This window comes from Pristiophorus japonicus, chromosome 4 (assembly GCF_044704955.1).
Source record: "Pristiophorus japonicus isolate sPriJap1 chromosome 4, sPriJap1.hap1, whole genome shotgun sequence".
Lineage (NCBI taxonomy): Eukaryota > Metazoa > Chordata > Chondrichthyes > Pristiophoridae > Pristiophorus > Pristiophorus japonicus.
In genome coordinates, this window is record NC_091980.1 from 289223597 (window position 1) to 289245710 (window position 22114).

Below are 22114 nucleotides of genomic sequence, written 5' to 3' on the forward strand. Positions count from 1 at the left end.
TTAGATTAGTTTTTTTTTCAAGTATATAATCTGTGGGCTTTTGCAAGTCTGTGAAATTGGCTCCGTTCAGAATATTTTTCTTTCATTAAAAAAAGACCAGAACGTTTCTGTAGTGCAACGTGCAGTTCTTTGTTTTACATGGAAACATAGAAAATAGGTGCAGGAGCAGGCCATTCGGCCCATCGAGCCTGCACCACCATTCAATGTGATCATGGCTGATCATGCAACTTCAGTACCCGACTCCTGCCTTCTCTCCATACTTCTGATCCCTTTTGCCGTAAAGGCCACATCTAATTCCCTTTTGGATATATCCAAAGAACTGGACTCAACAACTTTCTGTGGTAGAGAATTCCATAGGTTCACAATTCTCTGGGTGAAAAAGTTTCTCCTCATCTCGGTCCTAGATGGCTTACCCCTTATCCTCAGACTGTGACCCCTGGTTCTGGACTTCCCCAATATCAGGAACATTATTTCTGCATCTAACCTGTCAGAATTTTATATGCTTCTATGAGATCCCCCCTCATTCTAAATTCCAGTGAATATATCTTTGTTCCTATCAAAGCTGATGGTATGCTGGGTTGTACAAAATGGGGATGCCGTTTACGTCAAGTGAAGTAATTCTGCCATTATACAGGAGTGTTGGTCTGACCTGACCTGTAGTGTTCTGGGTCACAAAAGATGCCGCTGAGTGCAACAATCTACTAATGCGAATGGGAGTTGGAGAATAAAACTTGAGGATAGAAGAACTTGGACTCTTCCTTCCAACGGGAAGACTGGGAGGGAGGAGGGGGTTATGCTTGAGATATTCAAATTAATAAAGCTGAGTTGGGGCTATTTGTATTGGCACATGACAGCAGAATAAGGGGCGTGTTTAAGCTGAGGAGTAGTAGACTTGAGTACGATGCAAAGAAACATTACCTTCCTGAGAATATAGTTGGTTATGAACATAAGAAATAGCAACAGGAGTAGGCCACTCAACCCTTCCAATCTGCTCCCCCTTCCCGCACTATCCCCATATCCCTTGATTCCTTTAGTATCCAAAAGTCTATCGATCTCTCTCTCGAATATACTCAACAGTCCTCTGGGGTGGAGAATTTCACAGATTCACTTTTGAGTGAAGAAATTTCTCCTCCTCTCCTAAATGGTCAACCCCTTATTCTGAGACAGTGACCCCTAGTTCTAGACTCCCCAGCCAGGGGAAACATCCTCCCTGCATCTACTCTGTCCAGCCCTTTAGTAATTTTGTATGTTTCAATTCTTCTAAACTCTAGGCCTAATAGGCCTAATCTACTCGATCTCTCTTCATAGGACAATTCCCCCATCCCAGGAATCAGTCGAGTGAACCTTCGTTGCACTCCCTCTATGGCAAGTATATCCTTCCTTAGGTTCTGATCTGTACCAAAACTCCAAATAGGGAATAAAGGTTTAGTCTACTCAATCTCTCTTCATAGGACAATCTCCTCATCCCAGGTTATTCAAACAGAGCAGCTTATTAAGGGAGGTTATATAGACAAGTAGTTTAGATTTACAAGACAAAATCAGGCAAGTATCTTGAAGAGAAATCCATTCTCTGCTTGGGGCCTGTTGGATAGTTGCCCATTCAGCTGAGGAAAGAGCATGGCACAGGAAAATAAACAAGAAAATACATTCAAGTTAATTAAAATATATATATTTCTGGGGTTTGCAGTGACTGCTATTAAATTGCATTGACACTTTAAAAGGAGCTTTGCTACAGGATTTCATGGCGTCTGGTTAGATGCTCATGTCCAGTCCCTGCCGATAGAATATTGCCTTGTTGAAATATTCTTTACAAATCATCTGAACAGTGGGCATTGTAGAAAACTCCACTACCTTAAATAGCTTTTGTTCACTGCAGCAGATGTGTCGTGCTCACACTTTCCTAACTTAACTTTTACTTTCTTTGTATTAATTTAATTTGTAGGTTACAGGAGCCTGCTGTCTCTTTCTGGCTGGGAAAGTAGAAGAAACTCCCAAAAAGTGTAAAGATATCATTAAAACAGCTCGAAGTTTGCTGAATGATGTACAATTTTCACAATTTGGGGATGATCCCAAGGTTAGTGTTAATCTAAGTTTTATGTATTTTAAATATACACATTAATGAGCTCACAAAGCAACAATCACTGTACTTCAAAAAGTAAATTTTTGTATCTGCGGTCCCTCTATGATATTTTATTTTAAACTGGTTCTAATCACAGGGTTTCTCACTGTAAAATCTGACATTAGTTGATATTCCATCATTCTTTCTGTTGTAGCATAGTATTTTATGCAAACTGTTTTCCCACAATGTAATAATATTTTACGGGTTAAGGAGGTGTAGGCATGCAAAAATAATTTTATTTAAATAAGTAATTGACTGAATCGTGCAAACTTTTTATAATCCTTACTGGACTGGAAATGTTCTAGTATGAAATCCGTTTGTATTGTGATTTTTTTTTTTTCCATTTACAAGGATCTCGTACAACAGTGATGCCCGTAGTCCAAATGTACTCCGTGTGCTTCTTCGATCTGGCCCACAAGCTCCTGTTGTTTCACTCCATTTGCTTGAAGGGAAGGGAGAGAGGAGGAAAAGAGTAGAGGTGGAAATAGTGAGAAGAGAGTGAAGGAAGTAGACTTTGGAGAATAGTGACTTCAGAAGGTTTTTTTGTGCCTGGGGTTTGTATCTCGGGGCTCCCATTATTCTGTAATCGCTTGTAACCCACTCAATATTGACGGGTGTATCTGGTCCCAACTCGCAAAGGCTGACTGATTTTGCAGTGAAGCCACTCTCCGTTCTTCTCATCTGTACTTAACTCGTACTCTAGTAAGCTGCCAAATGTAAGACTGTTGGTTGGGCAGAGAAAGACAAAGCAGAGGCATTTTAAAACGAACTTTAAAATACCAGTTAATGAAGAAACTCGTGTGGGAACCAATTCTATGGGGGATTGTACTGTAAAGGAGTTTCCAAACAAACCAATAATTCTGTCCACTATATCCGATGAAACATACTTTGGTCATTATTTTGGTTTGGGGAAAACTGCTCTTGTTTGGTTTACTCAATTGTCCAAACTACGCAGCGCTCTAAGTGGAAGTTCTGTATTCATTGTACAAACTTTTGACACAGTTTATATTTAAATCAATCCGTGGTAATAACTCGTAACCAGCTTCAGAAATCTTCAGAGCAATTGTGCTGTCTGGTTAAAGGCATGCGGAGTCAGAGGAAATGTATTAGCATGGATAGAGAATTGGCTGGCTAACAGAAAGCAGAGAGTCAGGATAAGTGGGTCCTTTTCGGGTTGGAAATCGGTGGTTAGTGGTGTGCCACAGGGATCGGTGCTGGGACCACAACTGTTTACAATATACATAGATGACCTGGAAGAGGGGACAGAGTGTAGTGTAACAGAATTTGCAGATGACACAAAGTGGGAAAGCAGGTTTGTAGAGGACACAGAGGGGCTGCAAAGAGATTCAGATAGGTTAAGCGAATGGGCTAAGGTTTGGCAGATGGAATACAATGTCGGAAAGTGTGAGGTCATCCACCTTGGAAAAAACAGTAAAAGGGAATATTATTTGAATGGGGAGAAATTACAACATGCTGTGGTGCAGAGGGACCTGGGGGTCCTTGTGCATGAATCCCAAAACGTTAGTTTGCAAGTGCAGCAGGTAATCAGGAAGGCGAATGGAATGTTGGCCTTCATTGCGAGAGGGATGGAGTACAAAAGCAGGGAGGTCCTGCTGCAACTGTATAGGGTATTGGTGAGGCTGCACCTGGAGTATTGTGTGCAGTTTTGGTCACTTTACTTAAGGAAGGATAATACTAGCTTTGGAGGGGGTACAGAGACGATTCACTAGGATGATTCCGGAGATGAGGGGGTTACCTTATGATGATAGATTGAGTAGACTGTGTCTTTACTCGGAGTTCAGAAGGATGAGGGGTGATCTTATAGAAACTTTAAAATAATGAAAGGGATAGACAAGATAGAGGCAGAGAGGTTGTTTCCACTGGTCGGGGAGACTAGAACTAGGGGGCACAGTCTCAAAATACGGGGGAACCAATTTAAAACTGAGTTGAGAAGGAATTTCTTCTCCCCGAGGGGTGTGAATCTGTGGAATTCTCTGCCCAAGGAAGCAGTTGAGGCTAGTTCATTGAATGTATTCAAATCACAGATAGATAAATTTTTAACCAATAAGGGAATTAAGGGTTGTGGGGAGCGGGCAGGTAAGTGGAGCTGAGTCCACGGCCAGATCAGCCATGATCTTGTTGAATGGCGGAGAAGGCTAGATGGCTTACTCCTGTTCCTAATTCTTATGTTCTTATGTTTATATATATCTTTTAATATATAAAAAAAAATTCGTGTAGCTCTATGCGTTCATGTTGCTACTGTACTATGATTTGAAATGGGATAGTATGCCGTCACTTAGGCCGTGTTTCTTTTTGTCTTGTTTCTGAATTAGGAAGAAGTCATGGTCCTCGAGAGGATACTGTTACAGACAATTAAATTTGACTTGCAGGTCGAACATCCCTATCAGTTCTTGCTTAAGTATGCTAAACAACTTAAAGGTACTGGAATGAAGTGTTTATGCAGAGTATCTGCAATCTCAAGTTTATTGTACTTCAGTTTGCCTTGTTTAGCATGGAAGGCACATATTTCAAACAAAACCTAAACTTCAGCATCTGATGAATACATTTCTGAAAGCTAAGTACTTGTAATAGTATATGGGGTAAACAACTGGGTTCGAGTTCCTTGGGAGTATTCAAGAAGTGGTATTTGGCAAATAAGCACCAATTGTTAAAAAAAAAAATGGACCCAAAATCCACATTGGTAACCAATAAACAACCAAGTGACCACAAGATAATCATCTACTTGGGGCTGAGGCAACTTTGTAAACCATGACAAAACTTGAGAAATAAAATGACCAGCTGGATCTCGCCATTCGGTTTTGCCTTGAAATCACTTGTGTTTCTGATGTATGCTACATTTTTATAGTGCGGTTTTGTTTGATTTGTGCATGTTGAAGCTGACAGCCAGCATGCTCTGTGCAATCTATTGAATGTTTACATTGGAGGATTAATGGTTTGGTAGTCAATGCTGCATATTTATCTGGAAATGTTGTAATGACATGGGAGGCAATGTTCCCGCTAAGGTGCGCGGCCGCGGAGTAATCTCAAAGGTCCCGCGCAGGCCGCTCACCGGCTTTTACATTGTAAATGCCGCGCATGCGCAGAAATTTCAAGGGACCGCACATTAAAAGAAACAGGCCACGCAGAACAAAGCGCAGCTTACAGGGAACATTGATGGGAGTATAAGGAATGGTTACAAGAAGTAAACAATGTGACGGCAAGCACGTAACTTGAGTGGTATTCCCTCCACTCACCTGCCCACTGTGTAACTAACTTTGTTAATGCACCACCTAGCAATAGAAAATAAAATGGGCCTGATTTTATCCCTAGTCTAGGGGAATTCAGGGATATGGTGATTGGGCGGGAAAGTGGAGTTGAGGTCGAAGATCAGCCATGATATTGAATGGCAGAGCGGGTTCGCGGGGCTGTATGGCCTATTCCTGCTTATGCCCTTATGTACGCACATCTCCAGTAGAGGTCGTGCGTAACAAACCCTGCCCATTATATTCCTGTCTACCCCCATTCACCCAAATAAAAAGACTTGAGGAAGCTGAGTCTACTTCTAACACCTTGTGTTCACTGCCCCCTCTTCTTTCTCTTACTCCCCTCTTGAAATAAGCAGACCAGTCAGGGACCAACCCCAAGTACCATGCCATGTGGTGCATTTACATGTTTGCAGCACATTGTGGGGGAAATCTTCAGATGTGAACTTGAAGCGTGAACTAGTGCTTTGTGTGAAATGCATGTTGTGCAGATAGCCTTAACCACTCCATGTACTACATTTAAACAAAGTTAGTTACAGCGGGGGTCCCCAACCTGCAGCCTTAGAGCCACGTGTGACCCCAAGAACCCTGATAATCTGGCCTTCTAAGCCCAGGCAACTCCATTATATTTCTTGCTCACTAGTTCGTCCTTTATGAATTTTGTGCGGCCTGGAGATTTGCTACGGGCTATTCTTCTTGCCGAGGATACATTCTTAATTGGAACACTAAGATCATATCAGCACCTTTGGGATATGTGCAAATTAATGAGGACATAGATTTGAACTTTATAGGTAGCCCCAGAGGCTCCATGTGACCTAATGAGACAAAAAGCTTGGACACCTCCGAATTAAATGATTGGCCATTGGGCTGAGCACCAAAGTTGGGCATGGAATCTGTTAATGGCTTAAAGTTACAAAGCTTACTAAAATGTTCTACGCTATGTTATCAAATGTGACGTGAAAATAATGGGGGTTAATTGCACTTCAGTGCTAATAGATACAGATTTAAAATGCAATAGATAACCCTAACACTCATTTTCTTCCTAATTCATAGGTTTTGAGCTTCGAGGTTACACATAATGTTAGTCCAATTTTCTCTCTCTGTAGGTGACAAAAACAAACTTCAAAAGCTGGTGCAAATGGCTTGGACCTTTGTAAATGACAGGTAAGCTATGTTTTTAAATCTCCCCCTCTCTCTCTCTCTCTCTCTCTCTCTCTCTCTCTCACTCCCTCTCTCTCTCTCTCTCTCTCCTCCCTCTCTCTCTCTCTCTCTCTCCTCCCTCTATCTCTCTCTCTCTCTCTCCTCCCTCTCTCTCTCTCTCTCTCTCTTTTACAAAGCTGTGTAAACCTATATGCATTAACAGGTTAAAATTATTTACTGTGTGTGTTTTTGCTTTTTTTAAAACAAATCTGATACTTTGTGTTGGCTCCTGTAGTAACGTATTGTTTGTCTTGCAGCTTGTGCACCATGCTGTGCCTGCAGTGGGAGCCAGAGATCATTGCCGTAGCTGTGATGTACCTAGCTGGCAGACTGTGTAAATTTGAGATCCAGGAATGGTCAGCTAAGCCCATTTACAGAAGATGGTGGGAGCAGTTTGTACAAGACGTGCCTGTGGAATTACTGGAAGGTACAGTAAATAATCCCAATTAATAAGGCAGCACTGGCAATATGGTTTCAAGAAAGTGGGACTCCACTGAATGGTGTACATGTGTGTGATGGTTTATGTATTTGTATTTGTGAGTGAATGTATATTTCTAACCTTTTACTTTTGAGAAATTGTGCTATTTTTGAACACAATATTTGATCTCCATATTGAATTTATCCTGAAAAGTTTAAAGTAGCTCTTGGTATAAGTCATCGTTTTGCTGATGCTAATTTTTTTAACAACATTTCACGAAAGTTTGAGATTTAGAACTAAATCCGAAGAAAATCAGAGACAAAAATGTGAATTCCTAAAACTGCTTGATGGTATAATTGATGGTAGTAATTGTTAGACCCAGTAAACTAACCCAGCACTTCGGTGAGGATTTAATGATTTTTTTTAATAGTGACTTTGTGCTAGAATTAAACAGCAGTGTAAATAAAATTAAGGTGTTTCTATTTTGTAATCCAATGCAGTCATTTGTAGCCGTTGCTTCAGCTTTACCAAACCTTTAACCAAGTTCAGTTTTGATCTATTGAATAAAATTTGAATGTAGGAGTTCCCTCATGGCTCATTGGCTAAATGGTACTTAACTATACCGACAAGGAAGTTGCCAAGATTTATCCCTTGTGTTAGCTGGAATAGTGATAGGGTAGTGCAATTCATCTCAGCCCTTTTGCTGAGGGTCAATGGTGGTGAAATCTAAAGGAAAGAAAGACCTGCATTTCTATAGAAAATTTCACGATCACAGGACTCAGCTGTGGCTCAGCGGCTAGCACTCTCGCCTCTGAGTCAGCAGGTTGTGGGTTCAAGTCCCACTCCAGGGACTTGAGCACAAAAATCTAAGCTGCCACTCCAGTGTAGAACTGAGGGAGCACTGCACTGTCGGAGGTGCCGTCTTTCAGATGAGACATTGAACCGAGGCCCCGTCTGCTCCTTCAAGTGGACATAAAAGATCCCATGGCATTATTTGGAAGAAGAGCAGGGAAGTTATCCCTGGTGTCCTGACCAATATTTATCCCTCAATCAACAGCAAAAAAACAGATTATCTGGTCATTATTGTTACACTCAGAATAAATGGTCAGACTGAGTACTGTGTATAATGAGCAAGTGTGACCTTAGCTCTTTTATTAAGGTTCCAGAGTGCAGGTACCTTGTGGGTGGCCTGCTTATATACTGTGCTCCCAAGGGATGCTGGGATCCCTTAGGACTCCCAACATGTAGGCTGGTGGTCAGGTATGATGCAGGTTACACGAGATTAAATATATAACAATTATCACATTGCTGTTTGTGGGAGCTTGCTGTGTGCAAATTGGCTGCCACGGTTTCTACATTACAACAGTGACTACATTCAAAAAAAAAATACTTCATTGGCTATAAAGCTATGACGTCCGGTGGTCGTGAAAGGTGCTATATAAATCCAATCTTTCTTTCCCAAAGCGCTTTGCAGCCACTGAAGTGTAGTCACTGTTGCAAATCTGCCTGGGTTCCTGCTGCTAATTGCTTAGTGTATATGAGTGAGTGAGGGCAGCATGAGGCCTGGCTGGAATCCTCCTCACAGCTGATTATCCCAGTGGTGCTCTGAGCTCACAGATAAAGGATGATCACGTAGTTGAGGTACTGAACGAGCAGATAGTGAACCATACAACAGCATAAATGATTTTCATGGACGAGACAATCCACTTGCGGTGGTCGGGCCCTCCATTCATTCCCCTCCCATCTGTTTGATAAGGTTTCTCAGCTGAAGTCCAGAAGATAATTGATTCCACCCCAGTATGTGCCGAAGATTATTTTGTAGTTGCTATGTGCTGCCACTAAATGTACTGTTATTTCAAATCCAGCATGCGCTGCATTTCACCAAGAACTTCCAGATAGGGCATCTTGTGTTACATATTTTTTTGTTGATTGATGAAGAATAAAGGCAAATGTTTGTGTTCAAATTTGACTTGGGACTTGAATATCTCATTAATCATGCAATGGCTGATTATTAAATTGGGACATAACTCACTCACTCATCATCTATTGGCCAGCTTGTTCTTTCATGACTACGTTTTTATAAAGCTTTGTTTAGTTACAAAGACTGACAATTGTGTTTTTTGGTCTTGCAGACATTTGCCATCAGATACTGGACCTTTATTCCCAGGGCCAACAACAGATGCCTCAGACTCCCCAGCAGCAATTGGCAACAATCCCAAGCTTGGAGCAACCGCTACCACCACTGCAAGTGCAGCAGACCAAGAAACTTTCACCCCAGTCAACACCGCCCCGGCAGATCAAACGAGCTGCAGTAAGTGAAGCAATATCAATATAGGTGCCGCCATTTTCTGCTCAAAATGTATTTTTGCCGAATGGGTGCGTACTCTGAGAATAGAGTGAAATCTCCATTCTACTACCTCTGCTGATACAGTTGCTGTGTTGTTCCTAGCAATTGGCAGTGCATCTTTGTAGCATGTTGAATCTAACCTTTTACATTTGTTCTCTTTCTCAGGTTGCTTCTCCAAAGGAAGATGGCAAGGCAATAGGTGACGTATTTTTAGATTTTAATCTTCTTCACAGCCACACTCTTAGCAATGATGGCTTTTGGCATATATTTGTTTTTGGGATGTGGGTGATGGTGGCAAGGCTTGATTTATTGACCACCCCTTGTGGCCTGAAGTTGGTGATGGACCATCTTCTTGAATGTAGCTATTGTAACATTAAGAGGCAACCACACAGTGTGGAGTGGAGTCACATGTGGGTGTGGACAGTGAACAGTTGGGTTTTTAATCGGACAGTTTTCATCATTTTATTTTCTGGTGTCAGCCCTCAAAATACCAGATTTATTGAATTCAGTACTTCGGTGTTTATATTTCTGTAAGTATGAAATTCATATGCATTATGTGTCTTTCTCAACACCCTACAGAGCCACTGCCTCCTAAAATTCCCAAATTGGAAACCCCTCATCTAGCATTACCACCAACTAGCCATCCTCCTCCAGGTGAGCTTTTTATTTTTTCTCGGTATGTTGTAAACACTGATACTCTAACAAGATAGACTTGTATTGGAAGACCAATCATATTTTATTCGCTATATTAGCCCCCCGACCTGCGAGAGAACAGCTCCGCAGGTTGGGCTATAAAAGAGCTGGAGTGGTGGGCCCTGGAACATCGTGGCCCCCCGATCTGCGAGAGAACAGCTCCGCAGGTCGGGAAGTAAAAGAACTGGAGCGGCGTACCACTTCAACCTCCAGCGCGAGCTGCTCCAAGTGTGTGACGATTTTGAGATGGGCGAATGGGTGACGTCATCAAAACCCTGGTCGCCGTTTTGGAGCGTGGGCAGGAACATCGGTAGGGCCCAGGTACAGAGGAGTGGGAAGGTCGGGGCGGATGAGCGGCGAGTGTTTGTGGCGCGATGTGGTGAATGTTTGTGGCGGAGGTGCGACAGATGAGGGTACGGGGCCCAGAAGAGCCGAGGGCCCAGGGGCAGCACGGGCCAGCCCACACTGCGATATGTGCGCGCGCTAGGTCCGTGCAGCAGAGCAGGTCTCCAGTCGTCTTGGGTAATCCTTGCCACTGGACCAAGACCTAGCTCTGTCAAGCCCGTGTGATGTCTGGTGTACAACAGCTACCACACGTTAAAAAAAATTCACGCACAGGCATCTTCCACCCCCTCAATTGGAGTTCAGGACTGGAATATCGGCTCCTTCATCGAAACACCTGTGAACTCATGAAAGCAAGTCATCCTTGTTCGAGGGACTGGCTAAGATATTAGCTGTATTGTAAGTGTTGAATCGCTCCGATGCGATGGTCTGTTACAAGCTTATTATCCTTCGGTGTGTTTTTAAGAGCGCTGTTGAGCAAGCATTCAGAACGTCTCCCTTTGGTGAAAGATCCATACTAATAACAATGCAATTACAGTTTGTATACAGCCAACTAAACCTGGATTATTTTATAGGACTCCTACTTTCAACATTTGAAGTTTTCATGTTCTTCTGATGCACTTTAGACTTCCTTTCATTTTTAACCTATTGTGTGTGAAGAAAGTTAAATGCGAAACACAAAATTGAATGTGTATTGCATGGACGTGTGTTCTCATAGCTTTTTTTTTTAAATGCATGTGGCTACTTGTATGCATGCAAGTAAAGTGTTTGCGCGCACGCAATCTCAGAACCAACTCGGATCATGTGGATATTTTGGTAATACACCATCAACTCTCCTAAAGTGGTGAGTTACTACGGTGTCCTGGGTCAAAGAGAGATGGAAAAGGTCAGCCTGGGTTCCATTTCCTAATTATTGAGCAGTGTGCGTGGGTGGAGACAGTAGGGCTCAGCCGTGATGCAGCCATTCTCGGAAGTTACTGTCTAGACTCGCCCAGGAAGTATTACCCCTTATAGGGCCCAAGTTTGCACATGATTTGCGCCTGATTTTTAGGAGCAACTGGTGGAGAACGGACTATCTTAGAAATCGCAATTCTCCACATTTTTTTTTCTGCAGTTCTTCAAAAGGGGGCGTGTCCGGCCACTGACGCCTGATTTGAAAGTTTCCACAGTGAAAACGTACTCCAAACTAAAGTAGAATGGAGCCAGTGAAGATTTTTGTAGAACTGAAAAAACCTGTTCTACACATTAAAAAATCAGGCGCAGGTTACAAATTAGGCGTCCAGAACGAGGTATGGGGGGAGGGGAAGGGAACTCATTAAATTCTACAATAAATCCTTATTTATACTTCTACAAATATTATACAAATAAATCCAACCTGAATAAACATTTATAAGCCAAGAAAAGATTAAATAAACCATCTTCCTACCTGTGTGAAAGTGCTTCAGGCACGGAGAATTCTGCAGCCGTTCGTGCCGCTGAGCGGGAGGGAGGGAGGGGGGAAAGAGAGGGGGGAGAGATCGGATCCAGTCTGGGAGCGGGAGTCGGGTCCAGTGGGGGGGGGGGGGGGAGAGCGGGTCGGGTCTGGTCAGGAGGCAGGGGGGGGGCGGGTGTCGGGTCTGGTCGGGGGTGGGGGGAGCAGGAGCTGGCCGTGGGAGGAGCCTTATTCTCACAGCCCCAGTGAGGCCATTCGGCCAGGGCTAGGGGCTGCGTGCTTCGGGCCCCTCCCACACAGTTCGGCGCCTGGAGCTACTGCACTTGGGTGCCCACTGTAGCGCAGGGACCTGGCTCCGCCCCCCCACAGCTCATGCTGGCTGCGCCGAGGGCCAGAGGACCTGCAAGTAGGTGGAGAATACCGAGGATTTTTTTAGGCGCCGTTTTAGGAGCTGGGCGCCCGTTTTTTTTCTTGTGGAAACTTGGGCCCATTGAATCATAGGGCTAGACTTTCCACTTCACATCGCCCAAAATGGACCTTTATCGCCCATTTTGAGCAAAAAGTAGAAACTAGGCCCAAAATATCGCCGGAAAAATAGGCCCCCAAGTTTCCACTTTGATTGCTGAGATGATCGCCCACACAAGGCCCATCCCAAGTTTCAGCACTTAGCATGCACTTCGCTGGGCCGATGCAAGGCCCAAAAGAGTGCTCAAAAATAGTTGCTTTTTCAGGGCCTTATAGAGGGAAATGGGCACTACGGATGCCATTTTTAGCCTCTGAGGAAGGGTGGAGAATTGTTCTGAGTTATTTAGAGAATAAAATTGATGCAAATTGTAGTCAGAAATTTGGGACAGGGAAGATAAATAGGTATTATCACCTTATTTATGCTAAATAGATCTCATTATATATTGGAATTATTTATTAAACAGCTTTTACACACTGAAGTTATTTAATATTCCGTGGTGAAACAGAATAAACAAACAAATCTGCATGTATTGTAAAACTTATGTAAATAATAGAGAAGGTACAAAAGTTGTAGAAAAATTTTTTTTATTAACAAACAAATATTTTTTAAGAACTAATGAACAACACCCTCCCTCCAACCCCCCACCCCCCGCATCAACACACCCTTCCCTCAAAATCCCCAAAACGTTAGAAGAATAAATTGAACATTTTAAAGAACAAGTGGCCATTTCAGTCATGACGACAAGTGACCATTTTAGAGAATGGAAAGTGAACAGTTAAGTAATGATAACAAGTGAACAAGTAAACATTTAACTATTGAATACAATTGGCCAATTTAGCAGCAGTAACAAGAGTATAATAAATTGATAACAGCAAGTGAACTATAGAGAAGGACACCCCCCCCCCCCCCCCCAATCTGCGGCCATGTTTCCCTCCAGATCCTGTCCCACCCCGTGTTCACACCCCACCCGCCCGTTTTGGTCTACACAGACCGACACCAAGACGTCGTGCAGAGTGGGATGTCAAGACTTCCTGCGGTGGTGGAGGTGATGGAGAGGAAGCGGAAGCCTGAGGCTCTACTTCCAAGTCCGGAGGAACTGTGTCCTCCGTACTCGCTTGCGTGCTCGGGGTGTCGCTGCGAGCAGACATGACACCTTGGGGTGCAGCGCTGTGTCCAGCCAGCAACGCATGCCATAGGGCATTGGTTGCGGCTGTCTGCTGCCGAATAGCCTCCAAGGTCTCCCTTGCAGTCAGTGACTGCTCAGAAGACCAGTTGGAGAAGTTCTAGCAGAACTCGCTCCAGGATGCTGGAAACTGGCTCCAGCTCGCTGAGAATCCCTCGCACTCGAGGCCTAACCAATGTTTTAAAAACGTTTAGCATAACATCCTTAGCATAGCTTCCTTGCTTTTGTACTTTATGCCTCTATTAATAAAGCCAAGAATCCCATATGCTTTTCTAAACAGCCTCCTCAACTTGTCCTGCCACCTTCAAAGATTTGTGGACATACACACCTCCAGGTCTTTCTGTTTGTGCACCTCCTTTAAAATTGCAACACTTAGTTCATATACCCAAGTCCAGGCCATTAATATATATTAAACTTGAACATGGTATCAATGCTAGGTCATGTTGTCAGACCGGGAGGAGCGGACCTGTGTGAAGCACCGTGAAAGCGGAGCAGATAAAAGGAGAGTGGCGGCAGGAGCCCAAAACTGTAAAAAAAAAAGTTAAAATCCAGGAGTGACATCACAAGATAGCTGGTAACTGATTGGTTGGTTACATAACATAAGAACATAAATAAGAGCAGGAGTAGGCCATTTGGCCCCTCGAGCCTGCTCCGCCATTCAATAAAATCATGGCTGATCTGATCTTGGCCTCAACTCCACTTCCCTGCCCACTCTGTAATCATTCAAAAATCTGTCTATCTCCAGCTTAAGTATATTCAATGACCCAGCCTCCACAGCTTTCTGGGTTAGAGAATTCCAAGGGGTTTAAGGGCACATTGGGTGTTTTTTGCTATTCAGGTTAGGGGCCGGTGAGTATCACTGTTGTCTTTTCTTCTTCGTGAATATAACTTGTCACAGCGTCAGTTTCCGCATGTTTGCAGATGACACCCAGCTCTACCTCACTACCACTTCTCTCGGCCCCGTCTGGACCCTGAAATGAGCTTTCGACCACATATCCACAGCATATCTGGTTAAGCAGCTCCTCGATTTCGAAACTCTCATCCTTACTTTCAAATCCCTCCAATTTCCTATCTCTCTGATCTCCTCCAGCCCCACAACCCCCCCCACCCCGAGATGTCAGCGCTCCTCTAATTCTGCCCTCTTGAGCATCCCTGATTATAATCACTCAACCATTGGTGGCCATGCTTTCTGTTGCCTTGGCCCCAAGCTCTGGAAATCCCTGCCTAAACCTCTCCAGCTCTCTACCTCTTTCCTCCTTTTAAGACGCTCCTTAAAACATACCTCTTTGACAAAGCTTTTGATCACCTGCGCTAATTTCTACTTGTGCAGCTCGGTGTCAAATTTTTATTACATAATACTCCTGTGAAGCGCCTTGGGATGTTTTACTACCTTAAAGGTGCTATATAAATACAAGTTGTTGTCTATTCTTCTAAGTTAGGGTTGAGGGGTATACTAAAAACTTAGTTAATCTAATAAATAGAGGTATGGCAGGGCAGTTCAGTCCCGTGGAATGCACAACCTGTGCCATGTGGGAAGTCCTGGATGCTTCTCATAGCCTGGATGGCCACGTTGCAGGAAGTGTCACCAGCTAGAGCAGCTGGAGCTTGAGGGGCAGCTGACACCACTGAAGTGCATCCGCGAGGCTGAGAACTTCGTGGATAGCACATTTCTGGAGGTGGTCACCCCGCAGCTTAAGAATGTGCAGGCAGAGGGAATGGGTGACCTCCAGACAGACAAGGAGGACCAGGCAGGTTGAGCAGTAGTCCCCTGAGTGCATCTCGCTCACTAACCGCTCTGGATACTGGTGAGGGCGATGGTTCCTCTGTAGAGTGCAGCCAGATCCAAGTCCATAGCACCATGGGTGGCTCAGCTGCACGAAGTGGGGGTGGGGAGGAAGGAAGAAGAGTGGAAGAGCAATAGTGGCAGGGGATTCAATAGTTAGGGGAACAAACGGGTATTTCTGCGGCTGCAAGCGTGAGTCCAGGATGGTATGTTGCCTCCCTGGTGCCAGGGTCAAGGATGTCACTAACATTCTGAGGGGAGAGGGTAAGCAGCCAGAGGTCATGGTCCATATCGGTACCAATGACATAGGTAAAAAGAGGGTTGAGATCCTGCAGGCAGATTTTAGGGAGCTAGGAAAGAGATTAAAAAGCAAGACCTCAAAGGTAGTAATCTCTGGATTTCTCCCGGTACCACGTGCTAGGAGTAAAGAAATAGGAGGATAGAGCAGATGAATGCATGGTTGGAGAGATGGTGCAGGAGGGATGGCTTCAGATTCCTGAGTCATTGGGACCGTTTCTTGGTGATGTAGGACCTGTACAAACCGGATGGGTTGCACCTCAACTGGGCCGGGACCAATATCCCCCTGGGGGATTTACTAGTGCTCTTAGGGAGCGTTTAAACTAGCTTGGCAGGGGGATGGGAACCGGAGAATAGATTGTGGAGAGCGAAGCAAGGCAGAAAATTAGTAAGCAAGTTTGGAAGGCAGAGGAAACAAAGGCAGAAAAATAAACAAGGGAGTTTGGCAATGCTAAATAGTATATACTTCAATGCCAGAAGTCCGGGGAATAAGGCAGATGAGCTGAGGCACAGATAGACACATGGGAGTATGATATTCTAGCACTTACTGAGACGTGGCTGAAAGGGCAGGAATGGCAGCTCAGCAATCCTGGTTACGGGGTTTGCAGACGGGGGAGGGGCGGTAATAAAGGAGGGGCGGCCGCAGTATTTATTAAAGAAACAATTACAGCTGTGTGGAGGGATGATATGTTACCAGGATCATCAAATGAGGCCATATGAGTTGAACTGAAGAACACACTGCTGGGGGTGTATTCTAGACCTCCAATCAGTCAGAGGGAGATAGAAGAGCTAATATCTAGGCAAATTTCTGAGAAGTGCAAAAACTATTGGGCTGTAATAGTTGGGGATTTCAACTACCCTAATAACTGGGATAGAATTCGTGTGACTGGTATAGAGGGTGCAGAATTCCTAAAATGCATTCCGGAGAACTTTTTTAGCCAGTACGTAGCAAGTCCTTGCATTGGACTCCTAATGCCTCAGGGAGGGGGCGATTCTGGACTTGGTTTTAGGGAATGAAGTTGGTTAGGTGAAAGGGGTATCAGTGGGAGAGCATTTTGGTGCTAGTGATCATAATTCAGTTAGATTTAGGGTAGTTCTGGAAAAGGACAAAGATAGACAAGAAATAAAAGTTTTCAATTGGGGAAAAGCCAATTTTACTAAGCTGAGGTGTGATTTAGCCAAAGTGGACTGAAAACAGCTACTTGAAGGTGTCAGAATCAGAGCAGTGGGAGGCATTCAAGGAGGAGATCGTGAGGGTTTAGAGCAAGTATGTTCCCTTAAAGAAAAAGGGTGGGACTAACAAATGTAGGGGGTATGATTAATAAATTTGCAGATGATAGAAAAATTGGCCATGTGGTTCATAATGAAGAAGAAAGCTGTAGACTGCAGGAAGATATCAATGGACTGGTCAGATGGGCCGAACAGTGGCAAATGGAATTCAATCTGGAGAAGTATGAGGTCATGCATTTGGGGAGAGTTAACAAGGCAAGGAAATACACCTTAAATGAGAAATGTAGAGGAACAAAGGGACTTTGGAGTGCAGGTCCACAAATCCCTGAAGGTAGCAGGCCAGGTAGATAAGAAGGCATACGGGATACTTGCACTTATTAGCCGAGGCATAGAATAGGGAGGTTATACTTGATCTGTATAGTTAGACCACAGCTCAAGTATTGCGCGCAGTTCTGGTCACCACATTACAGGGAAAGATGTGATTGCACTAGAACGGGTGCAGAGGAGATTTACAATGATATTGCCTGGACTGGAGAATTTTGGCGGTGAGGAAAGATTGGATAGACTGGGGTTGTTTTCTTTGGAAACAGAGGAGGCTGAGTGAAGACCTAATTGAGGTGTATAAAATTATGAGGAGCTAAGATAGAGTGGAGAGGCGGCACCTATTTCCCTTAGCAGAGGGGTCAATGACCAGAGGGCATAGATTTAAAGTAATTGGAAGGAGGGCTTAGAGGCGATTTGAGGGGAAATGGTTTCACCCAGAGGGTGGTGGGGGTCTGGAACTCACTCCTGAAAGGGCGGTAGGGACAGAAACCCTCACCACATTTAAAAAGTACTTAGATATGCACTTGAAGTGTGGTAAACTACAAGACTATGGACCAAGAGCTGGAAAGTGGGATTAGGCTGGATAGCCCTTTGTCGGCCTGCATGAACATGATGGGCTGAATGGCCTCCTTCCTTGCTGTAAATTTCTATGATTCTATGTGGAATTACACCCAGTATGGTCCTGTGTCTTCAGGAGGTGTGGGAATTAATCTGGAAGATGCAATTGTATTTTGTTTGACAGCTTTTCGGATGAGACATTAAACCGAGGATCCATCTGCTCTCGCAAATGGACGTAAAAGATCCCATGACATTATTTCGAAGAAGAGCAGGGGAGTTATCTCTGGTGTCCTGGCCAATATTTATCCCTCAATGAACATAACAAAAACAGATTATCTGGCCATTATCACGTTGCTGTTTGTGGGAGCTTGCATGTGTGCAAATTGGCTGTCGTGTTTCCCTACATTACAACAGTGACTACACTCCAAAAGTACTTCATTAGCTGTAAAGCGCTTTGGATGTCCGATGGTCATGAAAGGTGCTATATAAATCCAAGTCTTCTTTGTTTTGTCTTCTGCTGTGTGCTCTCCATTTCCTAGATGCTTGGGGGGGATGGAATTCTCTGTTGAATTTGCCTCTCCAATCAATCTGTGATCACATCAGTGGATGTTTTTTCATCTTTCTACCAATTCTCTCCCATCTCCCTTCTCCCCCAACCCAAACTCTTGAAGGTATTGACTCGCTGCTGAGTTCCAGAGCCACTGAATACGACTTGCATCCACTCCCAATATGCCATTCTTCATGTTTGAGAAAATCCTCAGGCTGTATCAGTTATCACAACACTGTTTCCCTGCCCCTTTTTCTGTCTGTGTGTGTGTCTGTCATGTGCTCGCTCGCTTTTTTTTCCCCCCCCCTCTTCCATCCATATCCAGCAGGAGTTGCTGCTTACAATGTCCTTATGCGAAGTCACACTGCATTTGTTAAATATTTGAAGCTAAAATTTGCTTTTTTTAAACTTGCAGAACGCAAGCCAGCAATAAATACAGCGGCCAGTATTATAGAAAATGAACCTCCCTCAACAGGAAACTCCTCTGAAGTGGCCAAAGCCTCCATCCCACCGCCTCTTCATCCTCCGACTGTACACCAGCAACCTCAGATGCCTCAGCGCCCTCCGCCCTCCGCTGCCTACATAATGGGAATGTCAACAACCAGCTCCTACATGTCTGGGGAAGGTTTTCAGAGTTTGCAATCTATGATGAAGACTGATGGGCCCTCCTATGGAAGCATACCATCTTACGGACCACCGACTCATGTCCCTTACCACCCACATGTTTATCCCAATCCATCCGTGCCTCCTCCCACAAATTACCCACCCAACATCCCCCCTCCTACTCCGGGATATCCTCCGCCGGGGTACAATCCCACTTATTTGCCCCCTCCTCGGATTCCCCCCGCTCACTCGGTGCCGCCTCCGCCAGCACTGGGTCTTCCACCAACCAGCTACCCTCCCCCCACGGTCCCACCTGGGGGCCAACCTCCCGGGCCACCGCCACCTCCACCAGGTATGCCGCCCGTGGCGGGGCTGACGCGGGGAGGTTGGTTGAGGTAATGATACTTTGCCAAGTGGCGAGTGAGATTTGGCATCTCATGAGGTTTGGTATTGCCCTGAAATCGCACAGACATTGTTCTGGTTGTCTTACTTCCTACATCTGAATACTAGGGTTGTTATAATGCAGATGCATATCGTTCAACAGCTGTACATACTTCAGTTTTATTTTTTGCCGTATGCTCTTCGTTGCCTAGGTGTAGGTGAATGAGAAGCTGCTTCCCTTTAGCATAGATGCCTCATCTCCTATTGTTTCGCCAGCTTTCTACCCCTCTTCCTCCTCACACAAATGTGCCCCTGCAACTTGTTCCATCTGGTGGTGTTACCTGCAGCTAAAATGCACCCAGTCTTCGAGCAGCCAAATGAAATTATCTGGCAAATCATTAACCAGACGTTTCTTAATATGTGACGGAAGTTTTTCCCTGCTTTACCTCTTGCCAAGCAATTTTTGGTCCAGTAATATCCCCATTGGAACTTTATATTTGTTTATCGGTGTTCACCCAGAAGTATCTAGATCGATGGAAGAGGAGAGAAAGAATTGGGGAAGAGTGAAGACCCCCAGATTTGTACTGTGCTCTTCATCGGTGCTCTGTCCCAGATCTGTCCTTGGGCTGGATGCAGATTGGCTGAGCAGAAGGGTATGCGAATTGAATCTGATTGTACTCGCCTCCAATACAGGTTACTAGTCTCCAATAAATGTTATTCTACTTGAGAGCAACTAAGAAAGTTTTTCCAATGTTTATGTACTTGCCACTTTTCCAAAGGCAGTAATAGCAAGCATCTTGTTGTTTGCCCCAAGTGGCCACTCTTCATCCATCAGCCCAGACAATCACTGCCGGAACACTTCTTAGCCCTGGAGAGTTATTCCTAAACCTGATGTTGTGCTCTCCCAAGGAAGGATGCTGAGGGCCGATTGTAGTACCGGTTGTTGCGTTGGCCGTGATCACTGTTGCAAACCAAGACCCCAAGACCTTCTGGTCTGCACCCTGGAAAAAGTATAATTCATCTTTGGTTATTTTATTAAATTGTTTATATTCCCAGCACTGCCGCAGTTCCAACCTTCTTGCTATCCTTCAATAGAAAGACCAAGAAAGTCTGGGCTGCAGATTTCAGTATTGGCCAACAAGCGGTGCCTGTTACAGGGTACAAACCAGTCCAGTTGTAATGTGTTGAACAGGTGGGCGGTGAGTCAGCACTTGGGACAGGAATGTGTATTCTGTAGGGATGACAAGTTCTTATTTTTGTCAGCTTGGTAGTCTCGCTTTGCTGGTTTGGCAGGGGTATGACAGGATGAATACCCTCTACTGCTGTGTGCCATTCTGTCCAGCTTGACTGTAAACTTGTTAAATAACTTCTTTTGGAGCCGGCTCAAGATGTGCATAGCAGTGAAGTCTGGGATATGAACTCTGGCCCCTGGTTTGGCCACTGCTGCTGTGGTCAGATGGACATTTATATTTCCTTGGAAATGTCTACTTCTGTTTATTTTTAATTAACTTAATTGTACAAGAACTTTTACTAACTTCTCAAACATACTATAAGACAAAAATGCATTGGTTCACGCTGGTCACGAGATTATTTGTTCCAATCAAAATTACAGACTTGCACCAACATGATCCGTGGGTTTAGATCTCCAGTTGGAAAGCTCCACTTCGGCAAGTGGGAATTTTAAACTAGTCTTTTCTTTAAATTAGTTCTCCAGTTCTCTGATATTACTTGAAAAAATGATTCAATGTAATTTACTCTTTCTCCGTAGACTGTTTGTCTATAGGTTGAATTAAGTTTATTTTTCCAAATAGTGTCAAGGCCTGAATGTAACATATGAGATTGTACTGTGAGCTGGGGCATTGACCATATTATTGTACATTTAGTGGCTAATGTAGCCTAATAAATTTGATATTGGAGCCAATGTGTCTATTTATTGGTGTGGAACGTCCCCTTCATTGTTTCACGGGAGCCAAGTTTCAGGTTTAGTAGAAATTTGGAATATCTGGCAATGAGATCTGATTCGCAATGAATTATTGATCTGCACATGGGCTGGACATAACCATCCTTACAATCTGTAAGCAGAATCAGAAGCCTGTAGGGAGGATGACAAACTCATGGCATCTCCTTTCCAAATGCAACTGCAAATTGAAGCTTTTTCCTCAAGAACTCCAAATCTCTTATTTTTCCAAGTTCCACAGGTTCATTTTAGACTCTTTCCCCAATTTGCTTCCTCTGTTCCTTCCTCTCCTGGGGGCGCTGACTCTTGCTGTGGGTGCTGCCAGCCCCTCCCCATTACCTTGGCTAAATGGCCATTCTTGGGATTTCAAACAATGGGTATTGGCAGATTCTTGGTCCACCTTGCCCCACATCTGTGTACATCTGTCTTCAGGAGGTGTTGCTGCTTAACAGTCATGTGGGAATCCTCGGCTGTAAATCCTGTGTGTGCGCATTGATATAAAGTGCAATGGGAAAAACATGTTGGCCATAATATGCCCAAATGATCAGCATTTAAGACTGAGAAGTAGTAACTGGATGAGTTAAGTGAGTTGGACACTGGTATCTGGGGCCTGGGTTCAGATCCAGCCCAGACACTAAAATAAGTTAGGGTACTCTCAATCCAGTCCCTAATAGGCATGGGTTATCAGAAAACTGCACCGAGTTCAGCAATATTGCTTGTTCAGCCGTTTGTCTGTGACTGAGGTACTGGGTGTACGCTCAACATTGATGCTGCCCATCAGCACAGAAAAATGAGTTAAGTTATCAGTGCAAGCGACTGCATGCATCACACAAGAATGGCCGTGTTGGTTGGCATTTTTGGTTTTAATCCTAACATTAGAATCCATCTTTTGGTGGGATGTCATTGGGTTTAATCCAAAAACTGGAAACCTGTGCTTTGAGCCTCCATAAAGACCATAAGAAATAGGAGCA

The 22114-nt window shown here is 44.2% G+C and overlaps 1 protein-coding gene across 3 annotated transcripts in view; it reads left to right on the top strand.

Moving 5' to 3' along the window:
- ccnk (cyclin K) overlaps positions 1-21103 on the top strand; it is a 33966-nt gene extending 12863 nt beyond the window's left edge. For 2 of the 3 annotated variants that reach the window (XM_070879569.1, XM_070879568.1), the window contains 8 exons: positions 1943-2074; positions 4453-4558; positions 6468-6546; positions 6840-7009; positions 9133-9311; positions 9513-9546; positions 9927-10001; positions 18618-21103. In XM_070879569.1, coding sequence (XP_070735670.1) covers positions 1943-2074; positions 4453-4558; positions 6468-6546; positions 6840-7009; positions 9133-9311; positions 9513-9546; positions 9927-10001; positions 18618-19204 — 1362 coding nt within the window. In that variant the 3' untranslated portion in view covers positions 19205-21103. The remainder of the gene's footprint in view (positions 1-1942; positions 2075-4452; positions 4559-6467; positions 6547-6839; positions 7010-9132; positions 9312-9512; positions 9547-9926; positions 10002-18617) is intronic. The other variant, XM_070879570.1, reaches the window with a different exon arrangement.
- The last annotated feature ends 1011 nt before the right edge of the window (positions 21104-22114 follow it).